This window comes from Megalopta genalis, unplaced genomic scaffold (genome assembly GCF_051020955.1).
Source record: "Megalopta genalis isolate 19385.01 unplaced genomic scaffold, iyMegGena1_principal scaffold0077, whole genome shotgun sequence".
In the NCBI taxonomy this organism is placed as follows: Eukaryota; Metazoa; Arthropoda; class Insecta; order Hymenoptera; family Halictidae; genus Megalopta; species Megalopta genalis.
Window position 1 is genome coordinate 745,041 of NW_027476146.1, and position 17,244 is coordinate 762,284.

Genomic DNA, 17,244 nt, shown 5'->3' on the forward strand with positions numbered 1-17,244 from the left:
CAACAACTTGGATATTTTCACATACGTAAATACAAAATTCGTATACATTGAGAAACATCTCAAATCCCAGATAATTGCACTCTACAAGGACATCATGAAACAGAAGTGCATACTGGAGCAACAAGTCCTCAGGAACGCGATCTCATTAATTCACACTTCTCCAGCCGCAGTAGCCATCACGATTACCAAGGAACCCGGATACATGACTATACCAGCCGGCAAAGTAATACACGTGATCAAATGCACCCCAGTTCAGTATACACTGAGGAAAACAGACGAGTGTTTCGACAAGCTCCCCGTCACATACAGAAACAACTCATTCTTCTTAACTCCAAGAACACATATTTTAACAAGAACTGGAACCAAAAAGATATGCAACGAACTAATTCCGTCAACATACACAATCCACGGAACTTGGTACAGAATGATGCCACGCCCCGTGGAAAGTATTCCACCTCCACCACTCCAACCACTGACGGCATCTGCATGGAGATATACGAACCCGGCAAACCTAGCTACCGGCGGAGTGTATACGCAAGAAGATGTTTAGAAACTCAGCGATCATATCGTTTCCCATAGAAAAGATAGCTGTAGTGAACGCCTTGGCCCAAGGAACATCAGGAAGATCCTATGCAGACGGTTCTGTAAAGATGTTCAACTTGATGGATGAGGAAACGTTGGAGAAAATCGCGGAGTCATCCGGGAAAAGGATATGGAATGGGTTCGTCGAGTTCGGCTCAGTGATGGCAGGACTCATGGGCATATACCTCGTCTTCCGCATAATCAAATTATGCATCAACACTATCCTCAACGGAATCGCCTTACACGCAGCCTACGGATGCAGTCTCCAGCTCCTCGCGGCATCGTGGAGCGCGCTGACACACTTCTGCCTATACCTGAAAAACAAACAAAGTGCTAGTAAAGTGACTCCTCAGTGCACCACCGCAGAGTGTATTCCCGTAGACAGTGTTTTAGTCAATAAGCCAGAGCCAATGGACTCAAAAACTAAAGACTCTATCAAGCGTACAGATAAGTTCGTATCATGTAAGAAAGCGTCTCTTTTCACCGACACAGACGACGAAGAAAAATAACCTTCGTCATTTTTCTTTTTCCAAGGGGGGAGGTGTTACGTCCCCCGACGTATTGATTTAGCTACATAAGAATATACATGTTCCGTCTTGCAACGGAATTTTATTTTTCTTTGGCAAACGGTTTTCCATTAGTACGTTGTTAGATACCAACCCGCCTATCTCTAACTCCAACACTCATCCTGATTAGTCACAACAAATTACTCATCAAACCAGACTGGCCCTTAAACGTTCCAGCCCTTGTCGTGTCACTTTTCCGTCATCCACCCCCCCCCCCCATGTCACAGCCAAAAGTCCCACTGTATATACACCCACATCTCAAGAATCCTCAGACCTTTTTCTTACTCCAACACTAGACGATCCCGAGTACGAGACGCATTTGTACCGTCGATAGAAAAATAGATTTCGAAGATTTTGCATAAAACGCGTTGAATTGGTTCCACCGACCCGGAATCCAACAACGTTCAGGGGACAGCGAGACCCCATCAATAAACTAAATTAAGGTGCGTAGTCACAATCACACCAAGTCCGCTGTTGAAGCAATCATAAACGGAAATTTGGAAACACCGTCAGGCACACCATCTGCATCCGTCTTTATTTTGATGATAGGGTCACCCCATTGTGCCGCGTCGTCCACGTCCTCGGGTTTTTCCCGCCATCTGCGTTGTTGTGCGATATGGACTTCTAAGTTCCCTTTCCACATCGCTACTGACCAATGGTCTTCAAGTTTGCTCTCGGCTAGAAGTATATAAGAACAAGAAACTCTTGACCAGCTCACTACGTTTTATTCTGGCTTAACCTCGTTGTCCATATCGTTCAACGTCGCGGTCGCTCGTCACTCTGATTTACGTTTCGTTCAGTCTCGTGGTCCATGTTCTCAAGTCGCGGTTACTAGTCACTCCGGTCTATCGTTCGCACATAGTCTTGATACGATTGTCTCTGTTAAGTCAGCCTTATCAATCTCCACAATTCGATCGATCACAACATCTTCGCTAATCGATCATCCTTGTACGATAACTAACCGTACGAAATACTAATAACGTCGTGAACGAAACGCCCGTTCGACATCTCGTAGATAGAATGATTCCCAATTTCGATATCGACTCGCGAGAAGCAAGCATCACCATGCACACCGCGTGCAACAACGTACCAAATTTCAACGGAGTAAATTTACCCGTGTGGGAGTTCACGCGAGTGTGAAACGAGGACTTCAACATCCAATCTCCGAACGGCTACATCATATCCCTCTGACTCATCCGATAACTTGTGAACAACAACATCGTATAACCTGACTCACCTATGACTCCAAACTTCAGACGACCACATCTCATCCCCTTGACTCAGCTTCCGACCTTTGCACCCAAACCCCTGTATAAAAGCCCTAGGAAACTAAATAAAGATACTCATTTTCACCCAGAAGCTCGTTGCGTTAACTTCGCTCGTCGAACTTATTAACGTACGCGTACCATATAAGTATCGTTTTTTAGTGTTGTGTTAATTTATGTTGTGTCCCATGACAAAAATTGGCGATCCTGCCAGGATCCAGCTGTAGCGGCACACGGTCGGCGACCGTAATAACCATAAAACTGTCCGCTTGCAGATATCAAGGGTTCGACGGAGAGAAAACGTCCTTGACGTTTGCAAGAACCGGAAATTCCTTTGTCTCTTTATTTTTTATCACTGCCAGGTGTACTGCATGCCTGGTCGCGGAGAAAGCCGCCGGCCGCGTACCGCTACCTGGCCGAACGGCCAGCGCGCCCCTACAGCGAGGGTTCATCGATGGCTGTCTCCCCCGCCAAAACTAAACGGGAGTAAAAGAAGACAGCGAGTCCCCCAAAACAGGCGTGGCCTTTTTGGGGGACGTAATATAAATAAGAGACCCGAGTCAGTCAAGAGGACAGTCGATATTTTTCAGTTTAGTTTTTCTGAGCCCTCAACTGGTGACCCCGACGTGATCGCGCGAATAACGGTGTACAAGTGTACTTTGATAAACAGATACAGTAAAGTTAGTAATGGCTACCCCTAACGAGGGTGCGTCGTACCCGCGAGGCGCGTCCGCGGAAGCATCTGTGTCGCGAGTGGCCGTTCGGATGCCCGAATTCTGTGCGTCGGACCCAGAAATGTGGTTTGGAATGGTCGAACGCAGTTTCGAGGCATCGGGTATTACGACCGAAGCCACAAAATTCGGGTATGTGTTAGGAGCATTGAATCCTGTGTACGCCGCGGAAGTCCGCGACATTATAATGAACCCGCCAAATACTGGACAGTACCAGAGATTAAAAACGGAACTCATTCGAAGGCTCAGTTCGTCGCAAGAGCAAAAAACGCGACGTTTGCTGGAATCAGAGGAAATTGGAGACAGGAAGCCGTCTCAATTTCTGCGACACTTGCGCGGACTGGCTGGCAACAACGTGTCAGATAGTGTTTTGCGTACGCTGTGGATGGGTAGGTTGCCTAGTAGTATGCAGGTAATCTTAGCGACCCAGAAGGACGCGGAGATGGATAAGGTGGCTGACCTGGCAGATGCGATAGCCGAGACGATGGGCCCCCGAACTCAGGTAGCGGAGGCGTCGGCATTTACTGCAGCAGCCGCGGCACCGAGCAACGCGCCTCAAGACCTTGAGGCACTCATAAATTTAAAAATGGCGCAAATCAGCCTGTCGTTCCAACAGGAGATTGCGGCGATCCGACACGAGTTGATTGGGAATGAACGTTCTTCGCGTTTCGATCGCCGGTATCGCCCCCGATCGCCTGCCCGTCGGGAGCCCCGTCAACGCTCCGTGTCGCAAAGACGCACGGAACAGAGGCAGGGTAAATGTTTTTACCATTGGCGTTGGGGAGCGAGTGCGAATCGGTGTATTCCACCGTGCAAATGGAACTCGATGCAGGGAAACGAACCGGGCAGTCGTTGATGGCGGCAGATGACTTGAGCCCGATGCCGCGCCGTCTATTTGTGACCGACAAGACGACTAGAACGCAATTCCTGGTCGATACAGGAGCCGACCTTTGCGTGTACCCACGATCCATGATTCGTGGCCCCGGGAAGAAATCGGATTATGTGTTGTTCGCGGCAAATGGGTCCGAAATTACAACGTTTGGTACAACCACGTTGACGTTGGACTTTGGTTTACGTCGCGAGTTTACGTGGAGATTTGTGGTAGCCAGTGTATCTAAGCCAATTATCGGCGTAGACTTTTTGTACCATTATGGTTTACTGGTAGACATTCGGAATCGCCGGTTGATAGACAATATAACTTCATTGTCAGTGCCCGGGCAACCGGCAGGTAGAAGTGCTAGCGACATTCCCAGCGTGAAAACGGTTTCGGGGGATTCCATATACTTGGAGCTGTTGCAGAAATTTCCCGAAATCACGAGACCAGAGGGAATCCCGACTGTTAGAAAAAAGCATACAACGGTACATTATATCCGGACATCGCCAGGTCAATCGGTTAATTGCAGACCAAGGAGGTTGGCACCGGATCGACTCAGGGCAGCGAAGAAGGAGTTCGACGAAATGGTGAAGCTGGGGATTGCGAGGCTGTCCGAAATCAGCTGGTCATCTCCTTTACATGTGGTGCCAAAGAAGGAATCAGGAGAGTGGAGACCGTGCGGAGATTACCGGGCACTCAATGACCGCACAGTACCGGATAGGTACCCGGTAAAGCATATTGAAGACTTTGCGCAAAATTTATTCGGAAAAAAGGTGTTTTCAACAATAGACTTAGTGCGTGCGTACAATCAGATTCCGGTTGCACCCGAAGATGTGTATAAGACGGCGGTTACGACGCCATTCGGGCTGTTCGAATTTCCGGGGATGCCATTCGGGTTACGCAACGCGGCACAGACTTTTCAAAGATTTATCGATGAGGTGCTTCGAGGACTAGATTTCGTGTACGCGTATATAGACGATATCATCGTAGCGTCGGAATCCGAAGCGCAACACCTCGAACATTTGAACATTTTATTTAATAGGCTTTAGTCGTACGGTATAGTAATTAACTCGGGCAAGTGCACGTTCGGAAAACCCGAGGTAGAATTTTTAGGTTATTAAGTATCACATAAGGGCACAAAACCTCTAGAATGTAAGGTGCGCGCGATCGTAGAATATCCCCAACCGGTTACAGCCAAACAGCTGAGGCAGTTTTTAGGTATGATGAACTTTTACAGACGATTCATACCTAGGGCTGCACAGGTGCAGGCAGCGATGAATAATTTGCTGTCAGGTAACGCGAAGGGTCGCACACCGATTCTTTGGAATGCAGAGGCGGTAGTAGCGTTTGAGGAGTCGAAAAGAGCCTTGGCACAGGCCACCTTGCTGGTGCACCCGCAGATTGGCGCCCCCCTTGCGCTTACCTGCGATGCCTCAGACTTCGCGGTTGGCGCGGTTTTACAGCAGGACACCGGGAACGGTTGGGAACCGATAGGTTTTTTTCAAAAAAACTCAGCGCGGCGGAGACGAATTACGGGGCCTACGATCGCGAGCTATTAGCTATATATTTAGCAATTAAGCAATTCCGATATATGGTGGAAGGACGTGCGTTTGTTATATTCACCGATCACAAACCGATAACGTTTGCGTTTCGCCAAAAACCGGAAAAGTGCTCGCCGAGGCAATTCCGGTACCTAGATTTTATAGGTCAATTTTCTACCGACATCCGTCACGTTGCCGAAAAAGACAATATTATTGCCGACGCGTTATCCAGGATCGAGGAAGTGGAAGAACTTCTCGATTACGAAGAATTGGCGAAGGCACAAGACACCGATAGCGAACTCTCGGCCTATGTGCGAGGCGAGTGTGCGAGTGCTCTAGTGCTAAGAAAAATGCGAATTCCTGGGTCAAACAGTTTTGTATGGTGTGATGTGTCGACGAGCATTGCGAGGCCATTTGTGACGGGAACATTCCGCCGCGCGGCGTTCGATACGGTGCACAGACTTGCACGTCCCGGAATTAAGGCGACGGCGAAATTAATGACGGAACGATATGTATGGCCGTCAATAAAAACGGACAGTAAGCGTTGGGCGCGAGCGTGCGTCTCTTGCCAGCGTTCAAAAGTGTCCAGGCATGTACATTCGCCGCTCGGAAAGTTTGCGCCGTCGGAAAGGTTCGAACATGTGCATATTGACATTGTAGTGTTGCCGATGTCGGAAGGTCATAGGTATTGTTTGACCTGCGTGGACCGGTATACCCGGTGGCCGGAGGCGTTCCCGATGATAAATCAGGAAGCACAAACGGTGGCACGAGCGTTCTACGAGGGATGGATTGCTCGATTTGGGACCCCTCTTAGAGTAACAACCGACCAAGGAAGACAATTTGAATCGTCCTTGTTCAAGCATTTGAACGAGTTAACAGGGACAACACATTTAAGGACAACAGCATACCACCCAGCGGCGAACGGCATGGTGGAGCGTTTCCATCGACAGTTGAAGGCTGCCATTCGTTGCCACCAAGACGTTCAATGGACGAGGGTCCTTCCTACCATATTGCTGGGTTTACGCGCAGCCTGGAAGGAGGATACCAAATCAACGGCAGCAGAACTTGTGTATGGGGAGACGTTGCGTCTACCTGGTGAGTTCCTAGCACCGCGTCAAATAGAAGGCGAGTATGACGTTTCCAATTTTGCCGAGGAACTACGTCAGCATTTCCGGGGGATCACCCCAGCCTCAGGTAGTCATCACAATACGCAGCGGATTTTTGTATATAAAGACTTAACAGTGTGTGAAAAAGTGTTTATCCGGAATGATAAAGTACGAACTTTATTGGAGCCACCGTACGATGGACCATTCGAGGTCATATCCCGGGGCCCAAAAAACTTTATGATAAATATTAAGGGTAAACCTGTTAATGTTAGTATTGATAGATTAAAGCCGGCGTACGTTGTTAATGATGCCGTTGATAATGAAGCGACTCAAACAATGCAGGTACCGCGGTCAGAACCGACAGTGTCTGCTCCGGAACAAGAGGTGCGAACTACACGGTCGGGAAGACGAGTGAGGTTTCCGGATAGATTGCAGATTGCAAAAATAAGATACTATTATGAATGAGTGAGAGAGTGGGATGTAGCGAGTATCGCATATACCGTCGTATGGCATGTCGCAGGGCAAGTTTTTGTTTTTGTTTTTGTTGTAGAAATAAGAATTGTATCGCGATTGGTCAATCACTGGCAAGGGGGTGATGTAGCGGCACACGGTCGGCGACCGTAATAACCATAAAACTGTCCGCTTGCAGATGTCAAGGGGTCGACTGAGAGAAAACGTCCTTGACGTTTGCAAGAACCGGAAATTCCTTTGTCTCTTTATTTTTTATCACTGCCAGGTGTACTGCATGCCTGGTCGCGGAGAAAGCCGCCGGCCGCGTACCGCTACCTGGCCGAACGGCCAGCGCGCCCCTACAGCGAGGGTTCATCGATGGCTGTCTCCCCCGCCAAAACTAAACGGGAGTAAAAGAAGACAGCGAGTCCCCCAAAACAGGCGTGGCCTTTTTGGGGGACGTAATATAAATAAGAGACCCGAGTCAGTCAAGAGGACAGTCGATATTTTTCAGTTTAGTTTTTCTGAGCCCTCAAGCTATTGTATTACAAAGGCTTAGAGAATTTGGACTTAAAATCCAACCTGACAAATGCGAGTTCCTGAAGCCAGAACTCGAGTACTTAGGACACGTAGTAACGTCAGATGGCGTAAAACCAAATCCTAAGAAAATAGAGGCAGTAAAAAATTTTAGAATTCCTAAGAACACTACCGACGTCAAATCATTCCTAGGACTATCAGGCTACTACAGAAAATTTATAAGAAACTTTTCCAAAATCGCAAAACCCCTTACGGAATTAACAAAAAAAAGACGTAAATTTCCACTGGACAGATAAACAGCAAACTAGCTTTGATACCTTAAAAGATAAACTATGCGAATCACCGATTTTGAAATATCCAGACTTCAATAAACGATTCACATTAACGACTGACGCTAGCAATGAAGGCTTAGGAGCCATTCTATCGCAAGACGGACATCCATGTTGCTATATCTCTAGAACTTTAAACCCCCCTGAGAAAAATTACTCAACAACAGAAAAAGAATTATTAGCAATAGTATGGGCAGTTAAAAGATTACGACAATATTTACTAGGAAGAAAATTCCTCATTAGGACTGATCATCAAGCTCTTAAATGGTTAAATAATTGTAAAGACCCCTCATCTCGATTAATTAGATGGAGACTCAGACTGGAGGAATATGAGTATGAAATCGAATATACTAGAGGAAAAGACAATACAGCAGCTGACGCACTATCACGGGTACACGCAATTATTAAGACGGAAGACTTCAAAGGCACAGTACACATTAGCCATGAACTTAAATTCAACGAATGGGAAAAAAGTGACGAACTACCAAAAAGATTAACAATCAAACCTAACCATAGTTCATTCTTTCAACTCACAAAAGAATATTTAGGGCCTTACGACAAAACTCAATGGTTGATAAAATTGCTTAAAGTAATCCAAGATCATAATAAGATAGGACTTGTAGCATAACAATTCAAACCTATGGAAAAGAACACAATTAGACGTATGTTAATGTACTATAATGACCAAGTCAAAGAAATCACTTTTGCAGACGAATCAATTCGAGAATTTACAGAAGAAGATATAGAAAAAATTTTAAACGAAAATCATGATTTAATAGGACATCCGGGAATTCAAAAAACTTACGAAAGGATCAAAATAAAATACAAAATTCCTAAACTACTAGAGAGAATAGAGAATAGAATACGCGAATGTAGAATCTGTCAAACCGAAAAATTAACACGAATTAGAAGCAAGGAGGAACCCGTTATCACAGATACACCTGAAAAACCTAACGACAAAATTTCTATGGATTTATTAGGACCACTTCCTAAGACGAAGAAAGGAAACCAATATATTTTATCAATTCACGATGAATTAACCAAATATCTTATCCTTATTCCCTTAAAAACCCAACAAACCGAAGTCATATGGAATGCCCTCCTAAACCACTACATTTACATCTTCTCCGCACCTAAGAAAATCCTTACTGACCAAGGACAGAATTTCATAAGCAAATTGATGCAACAATGTGAGGACGCGTTCAAAATAAAGCATATTAGGACCACTAGTTTTCATCCCCAAAGCAATGGGTCGCTTGAAAGAACACACGCGGTAATCAAAGATATGCTACGTACTACACAAAAGGAAAAGAGAGAAGAATGGGATGAAATCCTTAACTTCTGTTGTTTAGCTTACTGTTCCGCGCAGAAACACATAAATCAGGCAATCGGTCCTATCTGTCCTTGGGCCCAGGCGAAAAACCACCCGTAGCAGGCAGTTTCCCGAAAAGCCGTTCCTTACTCAAATTTCATCCCTTGTTTCGTTATGTCCGACAGTTGCGCACCAGATGTTAGACAATCACCGCATCCTCAGATTGTTCCTCTGCATACACCATTCAAGTCGAAGCACTTCCGGGGTTTATTGCCTGCTACGGTCAACGTCTAAAATGCGCGAAACCCCCATGTGCGCCGCTCCTAGGTACGGTCCGTGCCTGCATGTGGCCATTATTCGGAGCGGTCACTTTCCCTTCCGTCCTCCTCCTTCTAACTCTCGATCTTGTCCATTATTTTTTAAACCAATCAGACAGGACAACCGTTCCCACTCTCGACTCAAAAGGAAGGAAGCACGAAGGGTCGACTGGGACACCGAGTTGACTTCGGGAAAAGTATCCCGAGCCCAGGCAGTCTTTCAACCACTTTCAAACCAAACACACTCTACGATTATCTAGCAATCAGTACCGCTTAGTATTAAGTGTTAGAAATAAAGATTTTATAGTGATTACCATACAAGACAATTCATTATATCATCCTTATCATCGTAAAGGGTAATAGGGAACCGCGTCACATTGAGAAATTCATCTGTACGCGGAAACACTTACAATACCATGATACATGAATCCACGGGATTTACACCTTTTGAACTGACATTTGGACATATTGCAAACCTCCCCTTCATCCCTATCACTAGACTCGCAACGTACTTACGTAGACGAAGTACAATTCAGAAAACGCGAATGGGATTCGGCATTATGTAAAGCGCGCGAAACTCTACAAAAAAGCAAGCAGCGTTATAAAAAAGACCAGGAACGACGGATAGTTCGAAGCCAAACCATATTCAGAATAGGAGACAATGTTCTAATACATAATGACCATAAGCAAAACAAGCTAGATACGGAATGGCTAGGACCCTATACAATCAAGAAAATTAACACACCCCATTATGAACTATTAGTTGACGGAATAACTAAAAAGATCCATGGCAATAGATTAAAACTTTACTTTCCAGGACGATCACCCTCATCATCATTACCCGGCAACTCACACACGGCATAGAATTTATACCTTTAAAGGAAAACTCCATATTTTACGAGAAAATAGAAAAAGCATATTTGTACTCCACTGATGTGGACGTATATATAGGATTAAACGTAGAGGAAATATTTACTAAAGTAAGCGATTTAACTAAATTTATACGTATCATTCACGAACACTGTAAGGATCTATGTAACTTCCAAGACGAATTAGATGTTATAGACGAAAGACACAAGAAATTAGAAAACCTAAGCCTACACTTGAAGATCATGACTCATAGTCGATACCGACGTGGATTGTTAAACGCAATAGGGTCCATTTCTAAGTCACTTTTTGGAACATTAGACGAAAACGATTTAGCAATAGTGAACACTAATTTAGATAAATTGTTTGACGACAACAATAAGCTAAAGACAATAATCAAACCGCTTTAATTAAGAAAATTATAGACTCAAATAGTTTAAGACAGTTAAACCAATTAAATATAGAAGCACAAAGCATTGATCAACGTGTCAGTAAAGACGAATTAATAACCAAACTTGTCATCAAAACAGAAGGAGCAATATACGACCTACACTTTTCATTAGATGAACTCTTGAACACGATCAGCCTAGCGAAACAAGGCATTATCAGTACTCAGATCATAGACCAAGATACGTTTATAAAAGCATATGGAAACGCCATTAAAAACGAAATCCTAAATACCGCAAGTGCACCACGTAAAGAAAATTTTCAGTTTATTCTAGATATTGCCAATCTCAAAGTATTTGCAGTTCACAATAAAATATTTTTCAAAATCTCAATATCAATAATCCCAGATTTGGAATGGGATATCAACCGCCTATATCCAATTCCAAGCAAGAAAAACAGAGTATTTATGATTCCGTTGATAGAACATCAAACGTATTTTCTCTCCGGATTAAAATACATGAATGTCGATGATGAATATGTAAACCAATATTGTAAAAGGAGATCAGGCATCACTATGTGTAGGCAAACACAACCAATTCATGGTAGACACACCAGAAAAGACTGTATTTCGGAACTGATAAATTTTGATAAAGAAATTAAAGTATGCCAAGTAGTAGTCCTAAAAATAGAAGAAATAACATTTATTCCATTAAAAAGCTCGAACCAATTCATAGCTATACCTGAGAACCCTATAAGAATAGATACAATCTGCGGCACCAAGCATGAAGCCATAACACTTAGCGTACCTACATTGCTTAAATCAAATATTAGCTGCGACATAATTTATAATAACAATTACATGCGAATAGGAGAAACACAATTTAACGTATCTTATGAAGTTCATTTTAAAGAAATTAGCACACCTAATGATACGAATTACGGTATCTTACTCACACAATTAAAAGAAACACCCAAAATTATGAACAAAATCGATGGTTATAAAAATACAATAGATCAACTTACGGATCAAACTAATTCTTTGCAATTTTCTCACAGAATCTCTACTGTAAAATCATTGGGATTAACCACTCTACAAATATTAGGATATATGGCATTGATTACAGTAACGGTATGGATTATGGACAAACTAGGACTAACCGGTTGCGTTAAAAATTGCCTACCGTCAAAATTGTGTTTCCACCTACTATGCTGTAAAATTAAGAATAACACAAGAGACAATAGGATTAACAACAACCCACCACCCACTGCCCCGGCGACAATCAATATTTGTGCAGAACCACCACTCTTGACTATCAATGACGACGAAGAAGAAACCATCATCTTCGAGCCAAGACACGTCAAATTCCACAAATCAATCCTCAAACGGAAATAACCAAATTTGGAGGACCAAATTTATTCTAAGAAGAGGGGAGTGTAACGGGCCCAATTCCCATAACACGATCCAGTAGTTCTCATTTCATTCATAAACTATAACATCCGCTATGATAAGATAAATACGTGTATATAAGCCGCTGTACTTCGCCCAAAGGACAGTCTTGATTTTAACTACCGAACCCGCCGGATACTTTACCAAGTGCCATTGTAATCTGTGTGTAATAATTTGAAATAAAAGCAAGTAGTAAGTTGGGCTACGGCTCAACTACCTTTTTTTTTTATATTCTTGCTCACGGTTTTACGTGACACTGTCGCAACTTTAGGTACGACATCGATCTCGATCGCGACATCGCAAATCGAATTTCACGGAGTCGCAGATACGTTCCCTATTATCGCGGACGAAATACTCGGTTTCGCATTTCTGACTCACGGAGCAGAAATCTCTTATAAAAAGCAATCTGTAACCTGGCGAGGGAATGAATTTCCCTTCACATCGCGAAACGAATGTAAAATCGAGCCACGAGCAGCCGCTTGCATAGCCGTTAATGTAACAGGCCCGAAAATGGGTTATCTCAGCTGTCGAGAGCTAACGCCCGGTGTATTAATCCCGAATTACGTTGTAGCGAATTCCGACGGACGCGCGATTGCCCGGTGTGTAAACACCATCGATAAGCAAATCAACCTCCCCATACCGACCATGGAGCTGGAGGAGGTGGAAGAGTTATCGATCACCGGAAATCAGAAAAATATTTTTTCAAGTCCAATCAATTCAAAATCGCGAAAATCAATTCTAAATCTCAATTCCAAATCTATCGCCTCCCGATGCAAGGAGATTGTGACAGCCTACACGCCCCGTTACACCATCATATGTCACGTCCCGCGACTAATAAACACCCGAATTCGGTAGACACACGCCTTGCCGGGTCGAGCGCCGGGCGCTCGAAAAATTTTGAGAAATGGTGTCAAATTACATCGCAATTTGACATCATTTGAGCGCTCGGCCCTTCAATTTAAAATTCCGAAAATGTACACTAAAACTAAAAGAATTTAAACTAAAAGTGTCAAAAACGTGACATTTCCCGAATATACCATATCACTTTAAAAAATAGAACTGTAGACTCACCACGAACGAGAATCACAGCTCGCCGAATAGAAGCTCAATTGAAAAAACACTCGTAGACACGGAAAATCAAATACTAATACTAAAAAAGTAATGAACGAACTGTGATTGCACTCGCGACTGGTCTTAGTCAATACTATTGTACCGCACTGTCTAGAACCTAAGACTCAACTGACGCGATGGCCCAGCGAACGTAGCCATCCCCGCCAGCGAGTGTCCCCACTCAGTCGTTGTGGCGATGTCAATACTCTGATGGGAAACGCGAAGCAGAAGTTGGCACACGGACCGTACGTGACTGCGATAAGGACCAGCGCGCCAGCGGATGCAGATAGGAAAGGTATGCGTCGAGACAGGCCGCGAAGACTCGGTCCCATGCAAAGTACGTAACTGCGATAAGGGCCGGCGCGCCAGCGGATGCAGATAGGAAAGGTATGCGTCGAGACAGGCCGCGAAGACTCGGTCCCATGCAAAGTACGTGACTGCGATAAGGGCCGGCGCGCCAGCGGATGCAGATAGGAAAGGTATGCGGCGAGACAGGCCGCGAAGACTCGGTCCCATGCAGAGTACGTGACTGCGATAAGGACCGGCTCGCCAGCGGGTGCAGATAGGAAAGGCACGCAGCGAGAAGAGGCACGTAGACTCGGTCTCGCCGAGGCGTACGTGACTGCGATAACAGTCGGCACACCTGCAAAATGCAGATGGGAATGGAATGCAGCGGGACAGCCCGCGAAGACACACTCACACGGGAACCCCCACCTGTCCGACCACTGGCTGCGCCCTATAAAAACACAGGCGAGGTCCACAGAAGCCAGTCTACAAAACACAGTGGCCGAAGAGTATCAAACGTAATAATTCGAATAGTAATACGACTAACTACGACAACGTAATTCAAATATTTCGCTAAGGTACTTATATAAATATTGTAAAACTCAGTGCATGGTTTATTGTTCTAACGACGAGTTTGTATTATTATTATTATTATTTTTAAATTAGTTCACTAGTCAAAATTTGTTAAAGCTGTATTCGAACTTTCAATTTTACTACTTTGCTAAATATCAATCAAGCGTGATTCTTATCATTATTTACCTCTCTGGGCTGGCATTTACTCAGCGTCTAACAGACGCTTATGCGAGGCACTTATTCTGCGTCCAAACGACGCTTATACTTTCCGACCTCTCTGCGTCCAAGTGACGCTTACACGCGCCGACCTAGCTGCGTCCAAGTGACGCTTACACGCGCCGACCTAGCTGCGTCCAAGTGACGCTTAAGCTTAATAATACTGAGAGGATAATAATAATAGGAATCCAAAAATACATATATATATTTAATGAATCTAAAAAATTAATCTTTAGATGAATGGTTCGAAGAAGCGATCAAATAATAAACGTCGAGGGGGGGCGCAAAACGAGAGCAATCCGAAAAATCCGCGCACTCCAACGGGAGTTTACCGTGAAATTTGAACAGAGGCTCCGAGATATAGGGAGGGAGTTGGCCGAGGAAGCATTGAAGCCAGATCCGTTCCCTGATTCTCCTCCGTCCGTGGAGGTCTATGACCCGGTAACAGAGAAAGACCGGTATCACGACGACGATTTAGAGCGCCTCTTCCAAGAGGAAGATTTTCGCGACCCCGATTGGGACCCGCAATATTTCAACATAAACATGTTAAACATTTAATTTTAATAAACCATACACTAGTATCTTGAATGAGTGGTAAAACAATTTCATTTATTTCCCTTCAATTTCCCGAACTGCAACCGGTGTATGCAGGCAGGTTCGAAACTGCGAACAATCCATTTAATCTCTCATTTAATACCAACGATCGTAACAATAACAACATCCGGTTAGCAACAGCCATATTGAAAAAGAACCGCCGCTGAATTTGGAGGACCAACTTCAATCTAAGACGGGGGGAGTGTGACAGCCTACACGCCCCGTTACACCATCATAACAACATCCGGTTAGCAACAGCCAGGGTACAAGGTCCAGCCGACTACGATCCACGTGGAGCGAGATAAGAGCCTGTATAAAATCACCGCACATCGAAGACAGACCATTGAGTTGGAATCAGGGTTTTGACCCATACACATCAAATTGCTGTCCGTCGTTACTATTAAAATTTGTACTGTGTTCATTTATTGTATTGTACATTCAGGCGTAACCCGCTTGAATGAAATAAAGTTTTTTTTATATATCTAAGTGTGAAAATTTACATCACAAGATCATCGGCATATGATCAGCACGGATCACCTCGGGGAACTAGAGCGAAAACATGTAGAAAATCTAATTCACGATCACAATGATCTCTTCCATCTCCCCGACGAGCGCCTCGGGAAAACAAACGCCGTTCAGCACCGCATTTCGACCACTGACGACGTCCCGGTACATGTGAAGCAGTACAATTACCCCCCGATCCATCGCGACGAAATAAACAGACAGATGAAAGAACTGTTAGAACAAGATATCGTCGCACCTTCGAAATAACCGTACAATAGTCCGCTGTGGATCGTTCCGAAAAAGGCCGACGCCGAAGGGAAGAAACGGTGGCGAATGGTCATCGACATCCGCGCGTTAAACAAAAAATCAGTACCCGATGCGTACCCGCTTCCGAGTATTCTGGAAATCTTAGACCAATTAGGAAGCGCGAAATATTTCAGCGTGTTCGACCTCGCGAGTGGTTTTCACCAAATAGGCATGCATCCCGACGATGCACCGAAAATCGCATTCTCAACTCCGTACGGTCATTACGAGTTTCGTCGAATGCCCTTTGGCCTCAGAAACGCCCCAGCGGCATTCCAACGCTTGATGGACAGCGTCCTGTCCGGCCTCCAAGGCACGGAATTATTCGTTTATTTGGATGACATCGTTATCTACACGCGAAGCCTCTCAGAACACAATCATAAATTTAACAAGTTAGCCGATCGTTTGAGGGAAGCAAATTTAAAACTCCAACCCTCGAAATGCTCGTTTTTAAATAGAGAAGTCGCGTATCTCGGACACGTCATCGGAGAAGATGGCGTGAGACCGTGTCCCGATAAAATTCGAGGCGTTAAAGAATTTCCTCTTCAGAAGAACGTTAAAACGCTCCACGAATTCCTGGGATTGTCCGGATACTATTGCCGTTTCATCCCAAAGTTCTCACAAATTTCTCGAAGCCACTAACCATACTACTAAAAAAAGATTGCCAATTCGCGTGAAAACAAGAACAAGAGAATGCTTTCTGCACGCTCCGCAACATCCTAACTACGGAACCCTTGTTACAATGTCCTGATTTCACGAAAGATTTTAACCCGAGAAAGATAACCTACGTCGCAGAGGCGCCTGCGAAATAAACAACTGACTGCACCGTGGATGACGCAAAGACTGGAAGCACCCACTTTGCTAAGGCATGTGCGAAGCAACATTGAAAATATTCTTCCAAAATCTGCTGTACAGGCTTCCACAGATGATGAAGAAGAACCCTCAGCCAAAAAAAGGCGTTATTGCAGTCTTTGCACGTCTAAAAAGAAAAGAATGTCAAAGATGACCTGTGCCAAATGCAAAAAGACAGTTTGTGGTGAACGCAAGAAAGACGTTTGTCATGACTGTCTCTAAAGAAATTTTTTATAATATTATAGTTTTTTTTACACTGATTATATTATAGTCTACTAGTTTGTAAGAATAAAACACTATTTTTTGTGATATTTTACGGGATTTGTTCCCATAAACCGAAGACTGTTGATTTTTGTTAATTTTTCATAGAGGTCTAGTGATTTAAGTTTAAAATTACTTAAAATATAAAAAAATATAATATAAATGCATTTTATTTTTACAATAATGCCAAACCTTTAAAATGACTAGATTAACTTAAATAAATATCCATTGTTAG

At 44.1% G+C, this 17,244-nt stretch overlaps 1 protein-coding gene and 1 long non-coding RNA gene across 2 annotated transcripts; both read left to right on the forward strand.

Annotated features, from left to right (window-relative positions):
* Positions 1-3,100: 3,100 nt before the first annotated feature.
* On the forward strand, positions 3,101-8,478 carry LOC143261982 (uncharacterized). Its single transcript, XM_076528008.1, has 6 exons — positions 3,101-3,800; positions 3,977-4,739; positions 5,256-5,497; positions 6,220-6,753; positions 7,008-7,076; positions 8,288-8,478. Exons 1-6 carry the CDS (start codon positions 3,101-3,103, stop codon positions 8,476-8,478), a joined length of 2,499 nt encoding a protein of 832 aa, XP_076384123.1.
* A 5,414-nt stretch (positions 8,479-13,892) lies between these two features.
* On the forward strand, positions 13,893-15,570 carry LOC143261988 (uncharacterized). The gene is made up of 2 exons (XR_013035968.1): positions 13,893-14,284; positions 14,732-15,570. It is a non-coding gene; the product is annotated as an uncharacterized LOC143261988 (long non-coding RNA).
* The last annotated feature ends 1,674 nt before the right edge of the window (positions 15,571-17,244 follow it).

Bases quoted from the DNA above. Each gene is read 5' to 3' on its own strand.
- LOC143261982 (XM_076528008.1), top strand. From the start codon at position 3,101: ATGGCTACCCCTAACGAGGGTGCGTCGTACCCGCGAGGCGCGTCCGCG. The intron at 4,740-5,255 runs GTACCCGGTAAA...GAACTTTTACAG, and splicing joins GACCGCACAGTACCGGATAG to ACGATTCATACCTAGGGCTG. The intron at 6,754-7,007 runs GTAGTCATCACA...CAAACAATGCAG, and splicing joins GGGGATCACCCCAGCCTCAG to GTACCGCGGTCAGAACCGAC.